Raw genomic sequence first — 26,682 nt, 5'->3', positions numbered from 1 at the left:
TTTTCATATACTGCTTTCAATCACTTTTTATTAACTGCTTCCAAAAAGCGCAACAGGTGCAGGAATAGGTTGATGACATCCAAGTAGAGGCTGATGGCAGCTAACACATACTCTTCAGGTGACAGCCTATGCATCAGTGAGTGTGTGTCATAGATGATGAATCCACAGAAAAGCAGGGCTCCCACAGCAGCCAAGACCAACTCCATTGTTTGACTATAGAAAAATAACTATAGGCAAGAAGTTAATCAGTTTATATTTAAGAACCGTATTAAGCATACTTAAGTTACTTGCTCTTGAGTTACATATGCTATATACATATTTAATGCTTTACAACTTGGAATGCAAATGTTAAAATTAGAAAAAGGCAAGGCAGATCCATCCTCATTTCTATTGGATGAAAGGATGAATGGATGAATCAATGGATATCCTCCTTTCTATTAAATTACCCACAACTTCGAACAGTAGCATTCCAAATATAAATTATTTTAAAAAAACATTGCTTTTTCAGAATTATATGTGCCACTGGGAGGTTAGCAATTCCAAGTGAGGGCCTCTTTCTCTGTAATTTAAGTCATATGTTCATCTTTCTTTTAATCAATAATATTAACCTAAGACCTTGATTTTTTTTAAGATAATTTTTTAATCATTCTATATACAAATATTCCAGATAATTATAACTAAGTGTCCTATCATAAGAGTACCTCTTACAGCTTTTCGAGATTATTTATATTGACATGGCCAGAATTATATTTCAAGTTACTATTTTAAAAACAACTTACCTTCAAGATTCCTGACAAGCACAAAATCCACAAAACAGCAAACAGTCTATAAAAACAAAATATTAGTAATTTAGAATAGTGTTCCTTTACCAACTATGTAAACTGATGCAACATTTTCTGAAGAAATAAATCCATCCTGATAATTGCCAAAGAACAAGTAAAATATAAGAGTTCATAAACATACAATGAATACTGTAGAATACTCAGAAATTGAAAAACACAGCCATCTACTCAACATTTGTTTTTATGGTGAACAAAACTAATTGAAAGTACCGTCTTTAAAGTTTTCAACCAGAACACAAAGAAAATATTGATATAAGCAGAAATATCACTAGAAGCATTTTAAGACAGAGACCTGTAAGACTTTTAGAAAATATACACATGAACAAATGAAACATAACTGCAGTTTTAAACCAAATAACAATATCAAATTAGTCTGTGAACATGCATATCTATTAAAGTTCCCAATGTACTCTGTATTTTATTCTAATGTATTATAGAAATTAATATGTGCAAATAAAAAATTTGCCACTGCTATAATTTTATGAGTTACCATTCATACATATTATATATAATGTATAGTTATGTATTATAACATAAAGTATAAATATATGACAAAGGACATCTAAGCAGTCCAGTCCTTTGTTACCAAATATGAGACTTACAAGCCCAAACACACATCTGCTGCTTCAGGCCACAAGAAGTACTGGGGTCAAATTTACCCTCTCTCCTTAAATAAAAACCACACAAAACATATGACTGAACAGCAAGCAGCACACCACAGTAATTCCTGAGATAAGGGAAGTGAAGGAGGTAAGCTCTGTAACTGACCCAGCTAGAAAGTGTTTCCAGACCAAAGCGTGCCAACAAGAACCCATATGAAGCCCTCTGGTCTCCCTGAGTTGAAGTGGTAAGAATTCAGAGGTCAGAGAGGCCATGGTGGCTAGAATTTGTGGAGCAAAGTTCCAGAAAGGAGGGATTTATAAAGAGAGCTAGCTAGCTCTGGTGATATGCAGAGAATTCCCTTCCAGTCTTTAGCTGAGCACAGATCAATGCATACATATGAAGAAGTGACAAAGGCTGGGGGAAGAAACACCATGGAGAAGCAGTACAATCCTCAAAGCCCACACAGGGCCAGGAATAGTTCACATTCACCCCAGCCAAAGTGGAAAGACCTCCTAAGACATGGGGCTTTGAATAATTCTTGGAAAGGTACTGTCCCAACAGTGCGGCCAAATTAGCCCTAACCTAAATGCTACTCTGGACCCACCTAACAAGGGCTTAAAAGCAAGCGTCAAAAGGTTCAGACAGTTTCCAAGGAACTTAACAGCTTACTAGAAGAATAAAACCAAAATATTTAAAGGAAAAAAAAAAATTCACCACCCAACAATTTAAAACTTACAATGGCCAGCATCAAATAAAAAATTATAAAGGCATGCAAAAGAACCAGGAAATATGACCTATAACAATGAGAAAAATTAATCAATAGAAACAAATTCAGAAGTGACACAATGATAGAATTAGTAAACAAATGACATTAAAAAAACATATTCCGTATGTTCAAGAAGGTAGAGGAAAGCATCACTATGAAAAGAGAAATGGAAGACATATATTTTTAAAAGACACAAATTAAACTAATTTTCCATAAATGAAAAATATATTGTCAAATGAAAAATATTCTGGCTGAAATTAACAGCAGATTAGAGACACTGAAGAAGAAAAGATTATCAAACTGAAAATAGCAACAAAAACTAACCAAAATGAATCACTGAGAGAAAATTGGGGAAAAAAAAAATAAACTGAGCAACCATGAAAGGTAGAACAACATCAAGAAGCCTGACATGTATGTTGAAGTCTCAACAGAGAAGAGAAAGGGGATACATAAAAATGTTTGAAGAAACAATTCCTGAAAATGTTCCAAATTTGATGAAAACTTTTTCAAATTGGTAAATCCAAGGAGCAGAAGAAATATGAAAAAACCACCAAGGAATATCATAATCAAATTACCAAAAATGTTAATCAACTACTGAGAAAATATGAAAAGTAGCTGGAGGATAAAAGATATTATGTACAGAGAACAAAGATAAAGACAAAAGACTTCTTGTCAAAAATACATAAACCAGAATACTAAAAAAACAAAAAATCTAGAATCCTACACTCAGCAAAAATAACATTCAAAAACAAAGGTGAAATAAAGATTTTTTTCAGACATGCAAAAGCTGAGAATAAGACACTAGCACTGTAAGAAATATTGAAAGGGGACACCTGGGTGGCTCAGTTGGTAAGCGTCTGACTCTTGGTTTTGGCTGACTTTGGTTTTCATCTCAGGGTCACGAGATTGAGCTTCTCACTAAGCAGATTCACTCTCTCCCTCTTCCTCTGCCCCTCCACTGCCCCCCCACCCCCGCTTGTGTGCACGTGTGCTCTGCTCCCTCTCTCCCTCTCTAAATAAATAAAATCTTTTAAAAATAAAATAATATTAAAAGGAAATCATTCAGGCGGAAGGGAAATATAAGATGGAAATTTGGATTGACACAAAGAAATGGAGAACAGAAATGACAAAGATGTGGGTGAACATAAGACTTCATTTATTTTTAAATCTCTTTAAAGGATAATTCAATGTCTGGAACAAAAGTAATAATATATTATGAGGTGTATAACTTATGTGGAACTAAAAGTTATAGCAACAGCACAAAGGTAGGGGAGAGGAGATGTTTAACTATGCTCTACAGGAAATGGTTTATTATTTAGAGGTAGACTATGATGATTTAGAGATGTATACTGTAAGGGCGCCTGGCTGGCTCAGTCCTTGGAGCATGCAACTCTTGATCTCAGGGTCATAGGCTCAAGCCTGACGTTGTAGAGAGTATTTAAATAAATAAATAAACTTAAAAAAAATCTGGAGTAAGAAGAAGGAAGGAAGGAAGGAAGGAAGGAAGGAAGGAAGGAAGGAAGGGCAGGCAGTATACTGTAAAACCTAGTGTAACCCCTATGTAAAAGAGCTATAGCTAAAAACTAATAAAGGAGATAAATCAAATCAAATAATCCAAAGGGAGGAAAAGAGGTACAAAGAACAGATGAGACAGAAAGAAAACAAATGGCAATATAGTAGGCTTAAACCCAACCAGATCAATAATCACATTAAATGTCAATGGTCTAAAAACTCTAATTAAAGCAGAGATGGTCAGATTGGATTAAAAAAAAAAAAAAAGCAAGAGCCACCATATGCTGCCTATAAGAAAACTGTTTTAACTGTAAAGCCACAAAGAAGCTAAAAATAAAAGGATGGAAAATGATATACCATGTTAACACAATCAAAAGAAAGCTGGGGTAGCTAGATTAATAAAGTAGGTTTTAGGACAAAAATATTACCAGAGATAACTACTAACATAGAATACACTAACATTCTAGTGCACAAAGAACATTTACTAAGTAACATAAAATGAATCTCACTAAATACTACAGGACTGAAATCATGCAAAATATGTTATTTAACAACAAAAAAATAAAATCAGAAATTAAGTATACATAGCATTAGAATCCAGTGTGGTAAACTGAAGGCATGGTGACATTCCAGCTCTCAATTCTCGTGCTAGAATGGCCACAAAATTTCCCTGGATACATCTGGAATACCTAAATTAGAATCAAATATCATGCCACCACATAGTATAGATCCTTCAGGATTAAAATGGACTCAGGACTTACTTTTTCATACTTAAACCTTAGGAAAACTTCGAAGCTTCTGCACCAAGGAGTGTGGGAAGGTGGTATTAAGAACTATAACGCATCTAAGGTTTTACCCTACTCACAGGCTAATAAGTTAGCCTGGCATAGTTTCATGGAGATGATGAAGTTTATCACAGCAACAGCAGTTGTCAAAGAACAAGCATAATAGATAGGTGTTGTGGGCACAAAGAAATGAGAGAGTGAGTAGAAGGCTTAAGAAAGAAAGTCAGGGGGTGCCTGGGTGGCTCAGTCATCAAGTGTCTGCCTTCGGCTCAGGTCATGGTCCCAGGGTCCTGGGATCGGGCCCCGCATCGGGCTCCCTGCTCCGCAGGAACCCTGCTTCTCCCTCTCCCACTCCCCCTGCTTGTGCTCCCTCTCTTGCTGTGTCTCTCTCCATCAAATATATAAATAAAATTAAAAAAAAAAAGAAAGAAAGAAAGTTGGACATTGGCATTTAAGATTTCTTCAGTGGAACAATCTCTAGTGACAACAAGGTCCACAGTGTAGCCATGGCAGGGAAATGAAAAGCTGCTGAAGAAGAGGTCCAGACACATTGAGAAGCTAAGGTGATAGATGGGCCTAACATGTGGTTTGATGCTAAAGTCTTTAAAGAATGAGGAGGTTGGGGGCACCCGGCTGGCTCAGTCAGTACAGCATGCAACTCTTGATCTTGGGTTGTGAGTTTGAGCCCCACACTGGGTGCAGAGGTTACTTAAAATTCAAAAAAAAAAAAAAAAATCGAGGGAAGCTTGAACAAAGGGAATCAGTGGCAGTAATGAGGAAGACTGGGAAATGTATACCCAGATACTCAAATGTTACAACATAAACCTTATAGCAATGAATTTCCAGCACTTTAAGGAAATAATGAAAGTAGGACCAGGGGTTCTCTATACGAATCCAGCAGTTTCAATACTAATCCCCCACCTGAAACAATACAGGGTATGTGAGAATGAGCAGCTGGAGAACAGTGTTCTCAAGGAGGAATCAAGTTTCAGCTGAAATAGGAAGAAAAAATATATTAGGAAGTGGCTGAAATACAGGTAAGATTGTTTACCAGAATGGGATTTCTAGAGACTATACTAGAATGGATAGGAAGGAGGGGTGCAGTTGGAGACTGGGATGGAAAGAAGAAAAGAGCAAATCTTTCATCATATATACCACACGAATGTATACAGCCTCCAAAACACAAAAAGCAGGAAGCAAAAAAAAAAAATGCTGCCTCTCTCTCCAAATCACACTCCATTCTAATGCAACTAGTTAAGCATCCTGCACCATTGTCAGTGCTGGCTGACCAATTATATTTTATCCCAATAGAGATTTCTGTTAATCTGGATTGGGGGGGGAGGGGATGAAAGAATGTTTTGCAAGAGGTTTTGTAAAGTTTTAGTGTTGTAACAGGAAAAAGAACAGAAGATGTTGATGATGTGTCCACAGGAAGCCACTGTGAGCTTAGACGAGTATATACATTCTTACCAGGTGAGGGCAACACTACCATTATCCTAATATAAAAAGTATCATTCCATATATTTATTAGTTTGAAGAAGGATACAGGTTAATCGAGAAAGGTCAAAAAGTTTTTAAAGTTTATGCAGATATCATCAACACCTGGGTCATTTACCTTGTTTCTGCCACAAAGAAGTGGATGGTCTTGGTAACATTTATGTTAAGACAAAGACCTAAATAATGTAGGTAAGTTCCATAGCATTCATAGAGTATACAAGCCTAGCCTCTCTAGAAAACTGGCGGGGGGGGGGGGGGTTTCTGGCATTCCCTTCCCTTTCAATATAGGGCAGAAGCAAATGACTCAAAGCCACTTTCCATCTCCTTGTATGTTCTGGAAGTGTAGAGCCTGGCTTTAGTTAGTACTCAGAGAAATGTCCTCTCATCAACCTCCATGTTATTTTTATTGATTTATTTTTTTAAAGACTTATTTATTTGAAAGAGCGCGCACAATAGTGAAAGAGAGCATGCAAGAGGGGGGAGGGGCAGAGGGAGAGAGAGAATCCCAAGCAGACTCCCCATTGAGCACAGAGCCCCACTTGGGGATCCATCTCACGACCCATGAGATCATGACCTGAGCCAAAATCACGAGTTGGGTGCTTAACTGACTAAGCCACCCACGTGCCCCTCATCACCTCCATTTTAAAAGACAATATCCAAAGTTAAAGGTATCTTAAGATGACCTATAATGTTAAAGATATTTATCTATTATAGCCATGAATATATAACTTACCCTGCTCCAAATTTGCTGAAATCTCTCTTAGACTGTAGAGTATATACAGTCAAACCAAGAAATACAGCAGTAGTCAGTATAAATGCTTGGAGAATAATATACACGTCATAGAAAGTAACTGTAAAATTAAAAAACACTGATTAAAATGCATTTAAACATACTCTATATAAAACAGCTTTTTTTCCTGGCATTTAACAGAAATGCTATTTTTCTCCTGTACTACTTGCCAATAAAAATAATTATGAAAAGATTCTTTATTTAGCCTTTAATACTGGTACAGTAAAACCATACCCATACCACAATCAACAGTCATTCATACAAAATAAGGTGGTCACATCATTATGAAGCTGAAGAAATGACTGGAGAGGTATGACACAGCTAGCAGGTTTGGAGTTTGAGGGATATGGTAGAATGACTCTCACCCATCTCTGTCCCAGCTTAGTTTTATCACCATCTGTGGTGATTGTCCTTTACGACTTAAATATCAATAGGGATGACTCTGGGTCCTGTGGCTGGCTGGGAATTTCTGGGCTGTAGCAGCAATTTTAGCAATCACCTGGTTAACTGCATACCCAGTTCACCAGTCCAATCAAAGAAACTAGGCAAGAAAAATATTGGGACTGTCTGGGGTTGTCTGCCTTTCACCAACCCTGCAGAGAACAGGAACCAACCACTGATTGCTTTACACCCAAAAATGCATACAATGAATACATAATTTGGGGTTTTCTGAACACATACCAAATTCCCTTCTGAACTTTTAGAATGAACATCTAGATTGACTGTGTCTATTGTAATTGTAATACAACTGCTTAGCATTTTAACAAAATGCTAAACCTAACCCCTTTAAAGGAAGTTAAGTATTTTGAACCCAAAACTATTTAAGTAATTTTTAATTCTTCAAGGATTAATTTCTATTCCTAAATGCTACATTACTGGAATTTCTCTATTTCTATCACTACAGGATTAGGAAGGTGAATGCAGAAATGAAAAAAAACATGAGATTATTTTGCTTGTCAACAATTTCAGTGTAAGATTAGATAGAAAGAATATTATAATTAATGAGGAAAATAATGTTCCATCTATGTATTTCTACCCACACTTCCAATAACCCTGAAATAGATCTCTCTCCTATATCTGTTACAAATGGTGGGAGTCAAGGAGGACATAGATGGACTTGATGATAACATTAATAGATAGTAACATTAATAATAAGTAAATGTTAATACTTCCTTTCTATGTTGAGAAATTTCAATTTTATTTATTTTAATAGCTGTTATTACTTATATTATGATTCCTTTACAAAAGGAAGAAGTGAATTACCGAATATATTCAATAAAACTGGCATAGAAAGGTTAAAAGCAGTAATGACAAAAGGAAAAGACAAATATATTAAACATAATAATTAACAATTTACTGTTACTGACAGTAATAGTTCATTCTAGCCTTTTTTGTACCCCAGGTTAATCATTTTGAGGCAATCTGAATTTTTATTGTCAATAAACCATGAATTTTTTTACTTGAGGCATTACATGCATTAAATAATTATAACAGACACTTCCTTTCAAAGACGTATTTGATATCAAAGATAAAGCAGAAATTACCAAGTTTCTTGTGGGGCCATTTGATGAAGTATGTGGCTATAATAATAATAAAGCACAGCTCAGTGCAGCAATCTGAGAAGCTCGGCTCATGTGATAATGATAATACATTGCTCAAAATATATTTTATCAGTTCCTCTAAGATCTCTCTAAATTAGGGGGAAAAGATTAGCTACAGTTTTCTTGTTTTTATAAATGGATAAACATATATGAGTATTATTCTCATTCCCATTGTTTTCCTAACTCTTTTCCACTTCCTCTAAGCTTAGTTGAACTATATAAACATTTAATTTGGCTTATATTTTACAAATTCTTCATCCTATGCTATATATTTGAAATATGACATCCTATGATGTTAAGCTTTAGTCCCAAACACCTTTTAACTCAAAAGATTTATCTACATTAAAACGTGACTGTAACATATAGAAGCACAATTATGACTTACCAACAAAGGCCACAGTCAGAGCTTCGAATAGTGTCTAAAAAAAGAAACTAGAATTACATAAATGCACATAAAATTGACACTATGTCATGTACATGTTCTAATTTCTAAGAGTCCCATGTGATTCCATATACATGATCTCTTTTTAGCTTCAGAGCAGCCTTGTGAATTACATGGGACACATGATAAGCCTACCATAATGAAAATGAGACCTCAGTGTATTGAGTGAGAAGACTTAGATTCTCATAGTGATCCTATCACTCTTTAAACCCTAACTAGATTCTGTATATTTGTAACAGGAAGATCCAGAAATAGTATGGGAAATTCCATTTTTCTCACTCTCTGTAAGTAAAAATGAAATTGCAAATGATATGCACATTCATAAAACTTCAGTATCACACACCAACACAGGAAGAATAAAATATTTACATAGCACTTTAGTGTGGCAGTCCTGAAACTGTCTCCCAGTATTCATTCTCTCTTTCTTCCCTAGTAACGAACTTTTACCCAGACACATAGCTAGCTGTTCAGATTAAACAATACATTTCTCAGCCTCTCTCGTACCTAGATCTGGTCATAGGACTTTATTCTAGCCAACAGAATGGGAGTGGAGAGGTGTACAAATACTAAAAGCAAAGGGGTTTGCTCTCCCTTTTCTCCTCTCATTTTTTTAAATAACTGGATGGAATGTGGATATGGTGGTGAGCTTTCTTATGTCATACAATACTTTTGGAGTACTTGAACCACAGCAGGTGCCTGGGCCCCTGACAACTTCACTACACAGTCACACAGATTTTTACATGAAAGAGAAGTAAACCATCTTGTTTCACCCATGTCACATGTAGCTGAACACATATCCCAAATAAAAGATTTAGGGATATTGAGTTTTATCCTCTAGCTTCTCTTTCTCCTTAACTACATACCTTTATTTTGTTTTATTTATTTTTTTTTTCTCGCTTAGCAACTTTATTGGTCCTGGAGAAAGGAAGGCAGGCAGCCCCCGCTTCCCACGGGGGCGTGCCACAAACTCTCGCTGTTTCCGGTTGCCGTGGATGGGGCGGTTCACGCGCTCGGCGGGAGACCAGGAAGGCCTTGAGCTTGGGCCGGGTGCTGAGGCACGTCACACAGGCCGAGAGCAGGGGCAAGGAGTCCAGGCAACTGGGGTCCAGGACCTGGTCAATCAGCAGCAGGTCCAGCAGGCTGTCGTCGGTGAAGGAGATCTGGTTGCCCATGATGAAGGCCTGGCCCACCTTGTTCTGGGACAATAGCGTCTCAAAAGGCTTCAGGTACCCTGGTAGTGCCTCCAAGTACTCCTCCTTCCCTGCCTCGTGCCTCGTAGTTAGTGTAGAGGAGCATGACGTATTTGCAGCGAAGGTCCTCCACACCTTCATTCACCACATCCAGCAGGGCTGCCTCCGGATGGTCCTTCTCGTACAGCCCAAGGGAGCGGCCCAGGTGTCACAGGATGTAATTGGATTGGTACAGGATTTGGTCTCTGTCCTGGAACTTGGGGAGCTGCCCATACAGACAGGAGGCCTTGAGCGTGCCCTGCAGCCGGCTCTCCTTGGTCACCACCTCCTCCTTCCAGCTCTGGCCCTGGTCAGCCAGCAGCATGCGCATGGCTTCGCAGCGCCCTCGAACTGGAAAGCAGACAATGGTGTAGGGCGGCATGGCTGCAACGCAGGTGGCGACGGCGGTGGCAACGGAGGTTGGCAGCACAGCTCCTCCTTTATTTTGTTTTAAATGCTTACTTTAGGGGCGCCTGGGTGGCTCAGTCAGTTAAACATCTGACTCTTGATTCCAGCTCAGGTCGTGATCTCAGGGTCCAGAGAGGGAGCCCCACTTCGGGCTCCACCCTGACCCCGGAATCTGCTTGAGATTCTCTCTCTCTCTCCCTCTCCTTCTGCCCCTCCCCCCACTCACTCTCAGGCTCTCTCTGAGTAAATAAATCTTTTTAAAAAATAAATAAATAAATGCTTACTCTTGTTAGATTTTACAAACTATCTGATAGACCATATCACAAAGGCAAAGCCAGAAGTAACAACAGTAGTTATATACTCATACTCTTGGTAGAAGCACTCCCTGTAACTCTCCCCACCTGAAATCAAGAAACCTATCAGAACTAGAGCAAAAATGGCATTAGAAATTGTACACAGATGTGGAGGCAATGAAGGCACCGCCACATTTTGTCATAATGTTGCTGGCAGTGTCAGAAGTGGTAGCAAAAGATGATAGAAATATTTTTTTCTGGAAAAACATGATTAAACCTCACTCTTGATATTTGTGACATGATTTTAGGTAAGAAATCCTACCCCATACTCAAGTATCCAAAGGAAACGGGAGAGTATGAACAGGAGAAAAGACAATACTAGAAAATGTAACACCACCCTAAAACAGTACTCAGGAAACAAAAGAACCTAAGATTTAAATGAAGAACCTTTCCTATAATTGAAATTTCCAAAGTCATGAGCTTTTCTAACTTGTTCCCAGAATTCACAAACTTTCTTTAGTTTAAAGCAAATGAATCTGGTAAATAGCATTTTCACTCTTATTTAACTATAAATATTATTAATATTAGTTTGAAATGTTCTGAAGTAAATTTTTGGTTAGAAACCAAAGTCATACTGGATAAGAGAGTGAGAAAAATAATTTAAGAAACATATGACTTGAGCCTTACCAACTTATTCTGGTCATATCATAGGATTGGGTTTTTATAGGTAGTAGTTTGGGTTTTCATTTTCAGAAACATCTAAACAAACATGAACTAAAGTTCCCCACTTATGATATTAAAACATATTAGTAGAGGACATCAATTGAGCAAAGTGGTACTTTAAAAGAAAAGAGTACTAAGATAAAAAATAACAATGAGAAGTTTTTCAAAAGATTTTAACTTAAGGTCTATGAAATTAAGGCTATAATTTTTTCCCAAGAAAATCACAGATCAGGGGTCCAAAGTATCACAGAGATAATCCACTTCAATGTGTTCATTTTACATATGACCAGACTTAGGTACAGAAAGGCTAAACACCATGCCAAACGTCACATAACCAGAAAGTGGCAAAGCCAGGTCATGAGATTCCACTTCACGATTTTTTTCCACTATACCATAATAGTTACAGGGAAAAAAAACTCTGAAACTGACAAATGTTAAAAATTCTAAAATTACTTGTAATTTATTAAACTTATAAACTTGAACTTATTAAAGTTCAACTTTATTGAACTTATTAAAAACATTAACTTCATTCTGCTACTATTATATATGTATTTGCATTCAATTAAATAATAAAGTTAACAAATAGGAATAAATGTTAAAGTAACAGATATTGTCAAAATACTCACAAATCCAAAAAGCAGGTACAGGTTAAGGGGATGCTTATGTCTGTTTACAGTCAATGCTAAAATCAAACCCAAAGATCCAAGGGCAAACACCAAAATTAAGGCAGGACTGAAAGACAAAATTAAAAGCATCTTTAAGTTTAGAAACAGTACAAATAGTATTAACCAATTTAATAAAATTTGTCTATTTTCTTTGTTTGTGAAAGTAAGAAAAGGAAATCTGGAAGGAATCACACCAAACTGTCAAAAGAATGATTTTTCCTTTCAGGGAATTTGAGGAGTGTGAGCTGGGGAGGAGCAGCAAGACAAAGAAAAGAGCCCACAATGAATGAGGAAGAATTTTCCTTTTTACTTCATGAACTTCGAGCATATCTGAATCATTTTTGCAATTAGCATACTGTTTTTAACAGAAATACAGTAAAGAGTAGCTATTAAACCATAAGCAAATTTTATATACATTTACTCTACAGCTGTAATCTAAATTAAAGAACTTTACCCCAAACAGCAAACTCATTTTTTCTGTAGGGGGAGGGATGATAAAATTGTCTACTTCCCAGAAAATATTCATTCCTTATTTTTCCTTTAATATACAAAATCTATATAACTTTTAGCCATGGAAATAATTATTTTGGAGGTCAGATCTTAAACAAATTAGGGATGAACCATATGAAGCTCCTTTTCTCAGTGAAATTTCTCAGTGAAATTATCCTAGTCATGAGCCAACACTAAGAAAAATTACACATATATTTATTAAGTACCTTTATTTTTCAAGCGCTGTCTTAAGCTTTGGGGACTAGGCATAGATACAATAAAAGCAAAAAAACCCCAAACACTTAAAAAAGCTGCATACAGTAAAAATTCTTATATCTGAGGAGATGAAGGTTTAACCCTACAAAACTATAAGCTAAAAAGTTCAGAGGTAAATACCATATTGCAGAACATTTTTCTTCTCAAAACAAAACTAGTCTTACTTGAGTTAATAATGAACATTTTTTACATTCTAACCTCAGAAGTGAATAGAAAAAAAAAGAACTTTGCTTATAATATGGCCTTTTGATCATAAGCAGCAGCTGAAAATGTTTCAGAATCATCACCTTACCTTTCATGGACAAATGTCCGTATAGACTCAAAGTATATAAAAAAAGAAGCTGTCACTGTAGTTAAGAGAACTTGCAGAGAAAGGATGCTGTAGACTTTTCTTAGAAAGGCTGAAAAAGAAAAATAATTACACATGACTATTTTCTTAAGCATTTATCATAGGACAGCAAGATCAAATCTATTCTTAGAAACATTAAATTTTTACATATAATCTTTAAATTTAAATAATGTGGTCTGTAACTTAAACTAAACAACAACAACAAAAAAACACTTCCAAAGAAATCACAAATTGTAAATGGTAACCATCCCCCAAGAAGCATGAGTTAAAAAAAAATTAATAGCCCATAATGAAAATGTTTTCAGCAATGGGGCACCTGGCTGGCTCAGTCAGTAGAGCATACGACTCTTGATCTCGGGGTTGTTGAGTTCAAACCCCACACTGGACATAGAGCTTTCTTTAAAAAAAAAAAAAGAAAAGAAAAGAAAATGCTTTCATCAAAATAAAAAGAAAGTATGAAACACATTTGTACACAGCAGCATACAACAAAGGATTAAAAATAGAACATTTCTAAACAACAAATCTATCTTGAGACTGAAAACCAGGAAGAGAAAACATGGTTAGATATAAACTTTAAAAAGAAATCTTAATTTCCAAGCAGTACAAATGCTTTCTCAAAATGAAAACTTATCCCTAAAAGGCAAATAATATATAAACTTACTTTTACTCACCTGCTTTTATTTCTCACTTATAGTACTTCTGCCTCTAGTTTCTATACAATAAGAAATTCTTACTTTCAGCATATTTTACTAGCATCCATAAATCAACTCCAAAGCCTAATAATTAAAAAACTGAGTAAAGTCATCTGACATACAGATGATATAAATACAGTGAACACCCAACTCACCACCAGTTTCAGAAAGAAAAAAAATATTGTTTCCACCTCCTCTATGTACACATACCGATAATAACATCCTTCTCCCCTCACCGGCTTAGCTGCTAGTCATCTTTCAAGATACAGCCTTTCTCATTTCCCCAGTTGAATTAAACGCTCCTTCTGTTCCCAAAGGGTCCTAAACATACTTCCAATCACTTCATCTTATAATAAGCCTACTGGCCCTTCACTCCCATTAAACTATAAAGACTAAAAATCTCCCTAATAATAGGGAACATGTCTCACTCATTTTTATACCCAACAACCAGCCAAGTGGATGGCACACAATACTCAGTACATTTTATTTGCTTTTATTTTTTTTAAAGATTTTATTTATTTATTTGACAGAGAGAGACACAGCGAGAGAGGGAACACAAGCACGGGGAGTGGGAGAGGGAGAGGCAGACTCCCCGCGGAGCAGGGAGCCCGATGCGGGGCTCGATCCCAGGACCCTGGGATCATGACCTGAGGCGAAGGCAGATGCTTAATGACTGAGCCACCCAGGCACCCCTTTATTTGCTTTTAAATAATTTATATTGAATTTATGAAAGGTGAATTTTGCCACTCAACTGTATTACTCTAAAACAATAGCGGAGCCACATAACTTTTGTAGAGCACTGACTGCTTAGGCAGGCAGTAAAAACATTGTTGAATGACTTTCACCGAATAAACAAGATAAAACATCATCTCTTGCTTCTCATGGCAATGCTCATACAATAAATGTTCTCTTTGAAAAGACTTCCTACTAAAAACCTGGCTTCCCAAGTGAGAATGAAGTACTTTGATGGCATGTCAGCCAAAAAACAAGTAATAAATATTCTATAAGAATAAAGGAATTTTCATAAATACCAAAGATTTAATCCTTAAAATGACCCCAAATTATATCTTAGTTAATGTTTCCCTCTGTTACCTTTTCCATAATATACAGTGAGTTTTTCCTGATGTCTTACATAGGTCTTATGGAACATATAATTGAACCAATGACTCACAGTAACACTGATTACCAGTTGTATTTTGGCCCACATGTAGGTATATATCTTGAACGGAAAGGAGATAATCAGTGCTAATCTCCACAACAGATCTCTAACCTACTTCCTTAAAAAGGCCCTGATGTCTGCATGCTGTGGAAGGTCATTTCCACCTTTTTCACAAAAGCAGAGAAAAGCACATATTACTGTCATAGACAATGTTATTTGGGCTATCTTTCTGCGTATTTAATTACAAAACTAAAAGCCAAACTACTATTCCCTCAAGGGATTTTCCAGAATGCAAAAAAATCATATTCATTAATTTTGATACCTTATTATGTACCTCACATAACTCAAACCCATTTCATGTATTTTCTCAATTAAGTGGTGAAAGTTAATGTTAATTTTTACTTTTTGGAACTGTTCCACAGTTCAAAATAGTGTATTTAATGTTTATTTGTTTATGTGTGTATGCACAAGTGTATGCACAACTATAATTAAAGACTGGAAGAATATACACTAAGGTATTAATAATGGTTTTCTCTGAGCAACATGACTAAAGATGATCTGCATTGTTCAGTTCCTTCCTAATCTGTGTTTTTTATTTATCACCAGTAAATATTTGAAATGGAAAAAGATTTTATTTTTTTTTAAAGATTTTATTTATTTATTTGTCAGAGAGATAGAGAGCACAAGCAGGAGGAGTGGGAGAGGGAGAAGCAGGCTTCCTGCTGAGCAGTGAGCCCGATGTGGGACTCGATCCCAGCACCCTGGGATCATGACCTGAGCTGAAGGCAGTCGCTTAACCGACTGAGCCACCCAGGCGCCCTAGAAAAAGATTTTAAAGAAACCTGTTCTAAACTGGGAAAACCGGCTGGCTCAGTCAGTAGCGAATGCAACTTTTTTTTTTTTTTAAGATTTTATTTATTTCTTTGACAGAGAGAGCGGCAGGCAGAGGGAAAGGGAGAAGCAGGCTCCCCACTGAGCAGGGAGCCCGACATGGGGCACGATCCCAGGACCCTGGGATCATGACCTGAGCTGAAGGCAGATGCTTAACTGACTGGGCCACCCAGCCTCCCAGAGACGGCAACTCTTGATCTCAGGGTTGTAAGTTCGAGCCCCACATTGGGTGTAGAGATTACTTAAAAATAAAATCTTTTTTTAAAAAAATAAACTTCTGCTAAGCCAATAAATTCGTCATAAAAATAATCCTTATGCCGATATTCTAGACTACAACTTTTCTAGACCCTTTTTAAAAAGGACCTTAGGGACATGTGGGTGGCTCAGTCAGTTAAACTTCTGACTCTTGATTTCCACTCAGGTCATGATCTCAGGGTTGTGGGATGGAGCCCTGCATCTGGCTCTGCACTCACCAGGGGGTCTGCTTGAATGTCTTCCTCTGCCCCTCCCCCCACTTGTACGTGGGTGCACTCTCTCTAAAATAAATCTCTAAAAAATAAATAAAATAAAAAATAAAAAGGATCTTAAATCAAATCCAAAGAAAAAGCAACATCTGACACCCATTTTGAATAACTAATATAAAACACAGCAAAGGCTATATATACCAAGCTCACAGAGAAAAATAAAAGAGCCAATAGGAAAAGAATGCAAGCCAAACAGCAATTATCTTTCAATTGTTTCTGAATCCTGATTTCTCCCCCTTCTACTTTTATTTACCCCCTTTCTACTCAAACTTAACACAGTCAAAACAGCAACTCTTCATTTCTACCCAGATCTGTCCTTCTCCCAGTCTCATCAGTAACCAGCACCAACATTCCCCACACCAAAAATGTGGGCATCATCTCTGATTTGCCTCCCTTCTCCCAACCCATCCACACCTCCTGGAGCTCCCACTCACAAATCACAACACGTCCACCTCTTTGGTCTCCTCTGATATCTTTCTAGTTACAGGCTGTAGGATCTCTCATCTGCTACTAAAGTGCTCTTCTTATGGGTCTCCATGCTTCCACTCCTGTCCCACCTATTGTCCCAAACCATCCTCCACGCAGCGGTCAGGGTGATCTTTTTATAAAATGAACCATGTCACGTGACTCCCTGCTTAAACACTTAGAATAAAATTAAAAGCTTCTATGGGGCCTACAAGGCCCTACCCGATATACAACTTTTGCAACCTCAGCTCACACCACTCTTACTTTCCTCACTAGCTTTACCCACACTGCCTACCTCTCTGTTCCCCAAGCATGCAACCTCCTTCTTTGTCTGGGCCTTTGCCCTTGCTGTTCCCCTGCCTGGAATGCCTTTTCCTTCTTTACATGGAATGGTGGTTTAAAACATCCACACTTTTTGACACTCCCTTCAAGGGACTCACTTCCAACAAAAAGAATAAGGCAGAAGTGACAATGTGTGTTATTTCTAATACTAGGTCATAAGAGGCAATTTTTTATACCTCAGTTAAAAAAAATTAAATAGGGGCACCTGGGTGGCTCAGTCAGTTAACCGTCTGCCTTTGGCTCAGGTCCTGGGATCAAGCCCTGCATCAGGCTCCCTGCTCGGATGGGAGCCTCCTTCTCCCTCTCCCTCTGCCCCCCTACTTGTGATCTCTCTCTCTCTGTCAAATAAATAAATAAAATCTTTTTAAAAAATAAAATAAATCAACCGAAGTATTTAAAAAAAAAAAAAAAGTAATACAGCTACCTACTTGTTCTTTCTTAGAGGACTCACTCTAAGGCACTGTTTCTCAACCGTTTTTCATTGTGTGCCTAAGGAGCCTTCTGGATATTATTTTCCTAATAGTCCTCCAATAAAATTTTAATGCCACAAACAAACTGTACATTTGTTTATGTATCATGGCTCTTTGGAAGACTACAAAGCATTGTAAAATCTGAGATTTTTTTGCCCTCCACCTCAAGAACCAGTTTTCACCCTCTTCGAGGCCATTATTGGCCCCACAGAGAATGAATGCTACAGCAGAAGCCAGCTGCCCATGTTGTAAGGAAACTCAAGGAGTCCTACGGAAAGATCCATGTAGTGAGAAAGTGAGGTCTCTTGCCAACTGCCAGTGAGAAAAAGGTCTTTTGCTAATAGTGGTGTGAGTGAGCCTTCTTGGAAGTATGTCCTTCAGTTGACTTCAGCCCCAGCCAACATTCTGACTAGATCATATGACAAATCCTGATCTAGAATCAGTAAGATGCCTTGCTCTTAAAAACTAATAAAAAAATATTTATTCAGGCCACTACGTTTTGTGCTAATTTGTTACACAGCAATAGAAAACTCATTTAGATTTTGGTACCTGAAAGTGGGGTCCTGCCAAACCAAAAACCTAACATATGGAAGAGGCTTTGGAATCAGGCATGGGTGGAAGATGGCAGGTCTTTAAGGTAAAAGCTCAAAAACCCTTGAAGAAACTGTTTATAGAAGGATGATACCTCTGAGGAGGCTGTGGGTCACAGCTTAAAGGAAAGTGAGGAAAACCTTATTGGAAACTGGAGGAAAGTAAGAAAATCCTTGTTTTGTAGTGTCAAAAAAAAAATTTAGCAACACTGCCACCTCTGGGAACATGGAAAGTAGAAAATGTACCTAACAAAGTGTGGCATCAAACTAAGGAGATTTCCAAAGTATTGAAGGTACTTGCTGGCCTCTTACTGCTTATACTAAAATGCAAGAGGGGAGACAGAAGATGTGATTGTAAAATCCTTTGTTAAAACCTCACAAATTTCCAATTTTGCACCTCAGAAAAACCATTCAAGCAAGAGGGCTTCTGAGAAGCTTGAGGAAATTGTCACTCCTCTAAGCTCACTCAAAGACATTTCTGGGTGTGGCTTATATCTAATGAAGTGAACCATTAAGAATCACAGGAAACTCACAAAGTTTTTTGAAGAATTTTATTGGAAAAAATACTACCACATTATGCCTGTCTTACCACTGGATACTGGGTGTGTGGGTACAGACTCTTTAGTTCCAAAGTCTTCAAGAGGAAATACACTCAGAGGATATTAAGGAACTACACCCAAGAGGCCTCATCCACATCTGAAATTGATTTCGATGACAAAATTCTAGATTTTGCACTGATGCTATACTGGAATAAGACTTCTAAGAGGGTATTAGCTTGCAAGTGGAGAACAGAAAAACTTGTGACCAGAGGAAACGCTGTGGTAGTTTAAAACATGCCTACCAATTATCTGACACAGACCTTCAAAAGGTGGAGCCTAAATCCCCTCCTCTGGAGTGTGGACTGGGCTGAGTGTCTTGCTTCGAATGAATACAATAAGGGAGATGTGTTGGTGTGTGATAACCATGACTAGTTCATTAAAGACACTATGGCTTCCTCATTGCTCTCTAATGGATCACTTGCTCTGGGGGAAGCCAGGTTCCATGTCATGAGGACACAACAGCACCCTATGAAGAAGGTCATGTGGCAAAGAACTGAGAGGCCTTCTGTCAACATCCACATGAATAAGATTTCCAGGAAGCAGACCCTCCAGGCCAGTCATGCCTTCAGCTGACTACAGCCACAGCCCCCATCTTGAGTAGAATCTCATGAGACACCTTGAGCCAGAACCAAGCCAAACCTCTTCCAGATTCCTGACTCTCAGAAACTATGTGAGATAATAACTATGTGTTGTTCTAAGCTACTAAGTTTGAGGGTAATTTTTTTTATAAAGCAATAAATAATTAATAAATGTAGCTAGCTGCTTCTCATACATCACCACTGCCATCTCCTTCAAGAGCTCTTTCCCTGACCATTCCTTAACTAAAACTGCTGCCACTCGAAACCATAGCATCTGTTCCAGCACTCTCTTTTCTTCAGAGAACTTATCAAAGTTAGTAATCTATCTGCTTATTTCTTTAGGGTCTGTCTCCCCAGCTCCCCCATCCAAATTACAATTCATAAAGACTGAAATGTTGTCTAGTCACTGCTATATCCTTAATATCAGTACAAGGCCCAATGGTTTTGCAGATAAAGGAAAATGCAAAATTAAAACAAGGCAATATTTTTTACTGACCAAGAGAGTCAGCAAACTAAGGCTCATGGGCTAACTCCAGCCCACCACCTGATTTTATAAGTAAAGGTTTATTGGGCACAACTATGTGCTCCTATGTATGTATCATCTACAGCTGCTTTTGCGTTATATAGGCAGAGTTCAGTAGTTGCAAGAGAGGCCTCAAGGCCCCACAAAGCTGAAAATATTCACCGTTTGGCTATTTGTAGAAAATGTCTGCCAACCCCTGCTCCAACAGACTGCCAAATATTAAAGAGTTTGATGATACTCCGTGTTGGTGAGGGTGCAAAAAAGGTACCCTCATATATTGCTTGTTGAGAGTCAACAGGTAAAATCTGAGGGTAGCTGATGACATCAATCACATCTAAAATGCACATACTCTTCTGACCCTATAATTTCACTTCTGAAAATTCATCCTAGAGCAATATTTGGAGAAATTCACAAATATATGGAAGGACTGTCCCTACAGCACTATTTGAAGAAATAAAAAAGTAACAGCCTAAATATATCAAATATAAATATCAAGAGGAAATGATTAAATAAATTATGGTGCATACATACTATGAAAGCCCACTGTAGTTAAAACGAATATAATAAAGCTATATGTACTGCTGTTTTTTAAATAAAAAAATTATAAATGAAAATACAAAGTTGCAGTAATGTGTAATATAATCCCATAGATTATAATGTTGTGCTTCTGAGTCCATAAAATAGTATGTTTTATTTGTTTCACAAATATACATATAGCTAAAACAGACTAGCTTAATATTATATGCTATTATGTTACATATATACTAGACTATACATGTTACATATATGTTACATGACTATTATATGTTACATATTACAATTACTCATATAAACTAGGTTAATTGGTACTGTAAAGAGCTCAAGATAGAGACTTTACTCAGAAATTCATTCTCACATAATTTGTCTGTAGCCTCATGATTTGTGTTTTCCCCCAATGAGCCATGACATTTTAGATATAATATTCCAAAAGTATCTCCCAGAAAACATACACATTACATGTTTAAAGGAACCTCTTTTTACTGCATCTAAAGGCAGTGAGGAAGTAAAAGTTTTGAAGTCACAGTTGTTCTCCTTAAGGCATTAGGTTAGCTAACTTAACCTGCTAAAAAAAAAAAAAAAAAAAAGCTTAATTTGCTTTAAAAGTGAGGGTGAGGGTGCATTTTTGTTTTACCATTTATTTAGTAAAGAACCAGAGACAGATGAGAACCGGTTTTTTAATACGGATGTAGTCAGCTTAATTACCAAACCAATTATCAGAGCTCCTAAGTAAAATGCTCCTGCATTATTTAAATATTCATGAATTATTGAGTTTCTGGTATTTTGATCAGCATTGTTATAGCGATGTGAGACATAGGACGGTAAATCAAGTGTAAGGCAAATTATTTCTTTTAAAAACAGTCTACATATGCAGACAGGTGGAAAGAGCATTTACCTAGGGATTATGAAACCTGGTTTCTAGTCCCCCAACCTTACTGCAAAGAACTATGCTATTTTAGACAAGCGTCTTGAAACTTAGTTTTCTGTAAAACATATGTGTTTATTATGTTAGGGACTGTAATTCCAGAGAAAATAACAATATTGTTATTACAAAATTTTTTAGCATTTATATATCCAAACCCAGCCCTCCACTGGGATTCTATTTCCTCCCTGAAGCTTTCCTAGATTATTCTGGTTCACATACTCTCACTTCCTTCCTTAAATTCCCTCCAGACCTGGCAGCTTAGAACTTCATTAAGTTGCTATCACAGATTAGTTTGACCACTGGCCAACCCAACCAATGCCTTAAGGACAGCAACTGAGACTTCCAAAACTTTTATTTCCTCACTACCTTTACCTTCAATAAAAAGGGATTGCTTTTTTTAAAAATGTAGTTTATTTTTTTTAAGATTTTATTTATTTATTTGTTAGAGAGAGAAAGATAGAGCAAGCACAAGCGGGGGGGGGGTGGCAGGCAGAGGAAGAAGCAGCCTCCCCGCTGAGCAAGGAGCCCCGATGCAGGGCTCGATCCCAGCACCCCAAGATCATGACCCAAGCTGAAGGCAAATGCTTAACCGACTGAGCCACCCAGGTGTCCCTTTAAAAATGTAGTTTAAAAAAATGTAGTCTATCTATTAAATGTATATTAATGATTCAAATTTTTCCTTAATGACAGTATACTAATTCAATAAAATTTCTCTAATAAATGCCTTCTATTCACACATCTGATACCACATCCATAGAAATGTAATTTGCTGCACTAGCTGCCATTTTCTATCCCTGTCCTTCCCTGAAGTAACTGATTCTCTTTCTTTATCACCTTTGGGATCAGCAGAGACTCATTCTCCCTCTGTTATCTATATGGTAGCCAGGAGTTCTAATCCACTCTCTGTTCTTGCAGTAACAGTTCTTAATTACTCTAATGTATCACATCGGTCACTGTCCACTTTACAGATGAATGCAATCTGAGAGTGCCTTATTGGTTTAAACAAACATATAGTAAAAAGCTGAGTTTGAAAACCAACCCTCCACAAACTATCCCAAAAAACTGAAGAGGAGAGAATACTTCCAAATTCATTCTGTAAACTAGCTTTACCCCAATATCAAAGCCAAAGACACTACAATAAAAGAAAACTACAGACCAATATCCTTGATGAATATTGATGCAAAACTCCTCAACAAAATACTAGCTGGCAGAATTCAATAGCAGATTAAAAGGATCATACACCATGACCAAGTGGGTTTTATTCCTAGAATGCAAGGATGGTTCATCATACAAAAATCAATCAATATAATACACCATATTAACAGAATGATGAGGCAAAAACAGATGACATCTCAGTTGATACAGAATAAGCATTTGCCATTATTCAACAACGATTCATGATAAAAAGATTCAATAAACTAGGAATAGAAGGAAACTACCTGAACATAACAAAGGCTATTTATGACAAGCCCACAACTAACATCATACTCAACAGTGAAAAACTAAAAACTTTTCCTCTAAGATCAGGAACAAGTCAAGGATGTAGGCTTTTGCCACTTCTATTCAACATAGTACTAGAAGTCCTAGCCAGAGCAAGTGGGCAAGAAAAAGAAATAAAAGGCAACCAAATTGGAAAGGGAAAAAAAAGTTAAATTATCTGTCTTGACAAAGTGAATGATCTTACATGTAGAAGACCCTAAAGATTCCACAAGCTGTTAGAACTAACAAATGAATTCAACAAAGTTGCAAGATACAAAATCCACATGCAAAAATCAGTTGCATTTTTATACACCAATAATGAGCAAGCCAAAAAGGAAAAGCAAATTAAGAAAAAAAATTCTACTTACAATAGCATCAAAAAGAATGAAATACTTAGAAATAAATCTAATCAGGAAGGTAAAAGGCTTGTACTCTGAAAACTACAAAACACTACTGAAAGACGCAAATAAATGACATCCAATGTTCACATAACAATATCAGAAGATTTAGTATTGTTAAAATGTCCATACCATACACAAAAGAGCTACAGATCTAATGTAATCCCTGATGAGGAATAGAAACAGAAAAATGTTCACCTTTGGCCCAGAAAGCTGACCTATAGCCCCCATAGTTTTGATAAGGATCAAATAAGTGCTGGTTGCTACATTCTTAGAGGGTCTCATGACTGCTTGTACATCTCACTGATAGTTAATATTGAGCTGAGTGATAATCACAGGAGAAATCTTGAGAAAGCAGTTTTATGAGTAGAAATTCAAATAAGACATTTATGAGCTAATACTCCCTGCATGTACCCTCCCCCTTGAACAGTACGCATATAATCACCAGCTTCATACAGCAAAAGCGCTGCTCTTTCTGCCCACGGGTCCTGTCCCTGTACTATAATAAAAGCACCTCTTTGTACCGGAAAAAAAAAAAAAAAAACTCAAGAATTCTCTCGTGACCATTTGCTCCGAACCCCACATCAATCCCTATCAAAATCCCAATGGCCTTTTTTGCAGAAATAGAAAAATGCATCCTAAAATTCATTTGGAATTTCAAGGGACCCTGAACAGCCAAAATAATAGTGAAAAAGAACCAAGTCTGAAGTCTCACACTTTCTGATTTCAAACCTTGTTATAAAGTGAGAGTAATCAAAATAGTGCGGTACTGACATAAAGACAGACATACAGAACAATGGAATAGAATAGAAGACCAGAAGTAAACCTTCACATATACGGTCAAGTGATTTTCAACAGGGATGCCAACACCATTCAATGAAGGAAAGGTGTCACTGTCTCTTCAATAAACAGTGCTAGGAAAACTGGATATCCACACATGAAAGAATTAAGTTGAACCCTTACCTTACATCATATACAAAAACTAACTCAAAATAATTTCAAGGCCTAAACATTAGACCTAAAACTATAAAAACCCCTAGAAAAAAACACAGGGGAAAAGCTTCATGACATTGGGTCTGGCAATAATTTCTTGAATATGACACCAAAAGCACAGGCAACAAAAGTAAAAATAGATAAATTGTCATGCATCAAAGGGCACAATCAACACAGTGAAAAGACAACGTACAGAATGGGAGAAAATTTGTAAATCATATATATAAGAGGTTAATACCTAGAATATATAAGGAATTCTTACAATTCAGTAACAAAAAAACAAATAACCCAATTAAAATATGAGCAAAGTCAAGAGAATGAGAAGCCACAGACTAACAGAAAATATTTGCAAAGATGTATCTGATAAAAGGACTGTTATCCAAAATATACAAAGAACTCTTCAAACTCAACAATAAGAAAATGAACAACTCACTTAAAAAGCAGGCAAAAGACCTGAACAGACACCTCACTGAATGAAATATACAGATAGCAAATATCATATGAAAAGATGCTCAGCATCATATGTCATCAGGGAAATGCAAATTAAAACAATGAGATACCACTATACACCTACTAGAATGGCCAAAATCCAAAACCTGACACCACCAGATGCTGACAAGAACATCAGGCAACAGGAACTCTCATTCATTGCTGGTGGAATGCAAAATGGTATAGCTACTTTGGAAGACAGTTTAACAGTTTCTTACAAATCTAAACACTCTCACCATACCATCCAGCAATTGTACTCCTTCGCATTTATCCAAATGAGTTGAAAACTGATGACTACACAAAAATCTACACATGAATGTTTATGTAGTAACTTTAACCAAAACTGCCAAAACTTGGAAACAACCAAGAAGTCCTTCAGTAGGTAAGTAAACTGAAGTACATGCAGACAATGGAATATTATTCAGTGTTAAAAAGAAATAAGCTATCAAGCCATGAAAAGATATGGAGGAATCTTAAATGCACATTACTAAGTAAAAGAAATCAATCTGAAAAGGCTATATACTCTATGATTCCAACGATCTGACATTCTGGAAAAGGTCAAACTATGGAGACAGTTAAAAGATCAGTGGTTACCAGGGGCTGGTGGGAGGGAAGGATGAACAGGCAGAGCCCAGAGAGGTTTTTAGGCAATGAAACTATTCCATATAATACTATAATGGTGGATCTATGTCATTGCATATTTGTCAAAACCCATTGGATGTACAACACCAAGAGTGAACTCTAACTATGGACTTTGGGTGATAATGATGTGTCAACTTAGGCTCATGGATTATAACAAAGTGGGAAAGGTTATGTATGGGTAGGGATATAAACCAAAACATGCAAGCAAATAACTGCATTCCGGTGTACATCACAATAATCACATAATAAACTTCTTTTCACCTCAAAAAGTAACCCTTGATTTCTTTTAATACAAAGATGGCAAATTAAGGCTGCCGAGGTTTTCATGTCCCTTTCTGCGCGGAGGAAGCCAGGATGAAAGTGGGATGCGCCCCAGTTCAGGTTCCCGAACGGAGCGCACAGCTATGGGGCCACCACGCCCCCCCAGAGCCGCGCTCTCTCTGGGTGCCTCCGCGAAGCCGAGGGAGCTCTTCCTCCCCACTCCCGGGGGAGAGCGCTCTTCCGCGGAGCCCGGGGCGCGGGGGCGGGGAGCAGGAAGCAGGGCTTTCCTCTGAACCCTTGGGGACCCGCGCTCCGCCTGCGGGCCGGGCCCGGGGAGGAGCTGCCGGAGGCAGCCGAAAGCCACCCCCAGAGGCCGACAGCGCAGTAGGCTCGGCGTGGGGCCGCCCGCAGGGACGGGGGGTGAGAACGTACCCATTCGGATGTGCACACTGGCGGAGGCCACGCAGCTCCCATAGTTGAAATCGTCCTCGATGGAGGAGCAGGGGTAGCGGGGGTTGGAGTCGGCCATGTCGGCAGCAGCACGCCAGCAACCCCGCCGAGCTAGGGAAACGACACGGGCTCAACGGCCTTCAACCCACTTCCGGGATGAAGCGAGCCAGCCCCAACTAGCCGAGCGCAGCCCGCGCTCATCGATGCGCTCACCCCAGCGCTTCAGTGAGGCTGAGAGGAAGGAGGTTGCTTCAGGTTGTGGCGGGAGAGAAAATGAGTTACGTTCTCTGCGTCATCTAAAGTGAAACTTTTCTCAGATTTTTCCTCAGCAAGCTTTATAAATCCTCTGACCTGGAGAGTTGCTGAAAGTGATAGAAGCGAAGTCCCGTCCATCCGTCCTTTCAA

General features: G+C 37.7%; 1 protein-coding gene and 1 pseudogene across 1 annotated transcript; both read right to left on the bottom strand.

Annotated features, from left to right (window-relative positions):
- On the bottom strand, positions 1-26,440 carry TMBIM4 (transmembrane BAX inhibitor motif containing 4). Its single transcript, XM_025882947.2, has 7 exons — positions 26,260-26,440; positions 13,214-13,322; positions 12,118-12,223; positions 8,782-8,815; positions 6,739-6,856; positions 780-825; positions 1-227 (listed from the first exon to the last, which is right to left on the bottom strand). Exons 1-7 carry the CDS (start codon positions 26,354-26,356, stop codon positions 21-23), a joined length of 717 nt encoding a protein of 238 aa, XP_025738732.1. The 5' UTR covers positions 26,357-26,440; the 3' UTR covers positions 1-20.
- Positions 9,703-12,099, bottom strand: LOC141374123 (glutathione S-transferase P pseudogene; annotated as a pseudogene).
- Positions 26,441-26,682: the final 242 nt, after the last annotated feature.

Source organism: Callorhinus ursinus, unplaced genomic scaffold (genome assembly GCF_003265705.2).
Source record: "Callorhinus ursinus isolate GAN/ISIS: 27379988/994484 unplaced genomic scaffold, GSC_fseal_2.0 scaffold14, whole genome shotgun sequence".
NCBI lineage: Eukaryota > Metazoa > Chordata > Mammalia > Carnivora > Otariidae > Callorhinus > Callorhinus ursinus.
Note: the sequence above shows the minus strand (reverse complement) of the source record. Positions and strands in the feature narration are given on the sequence as shown.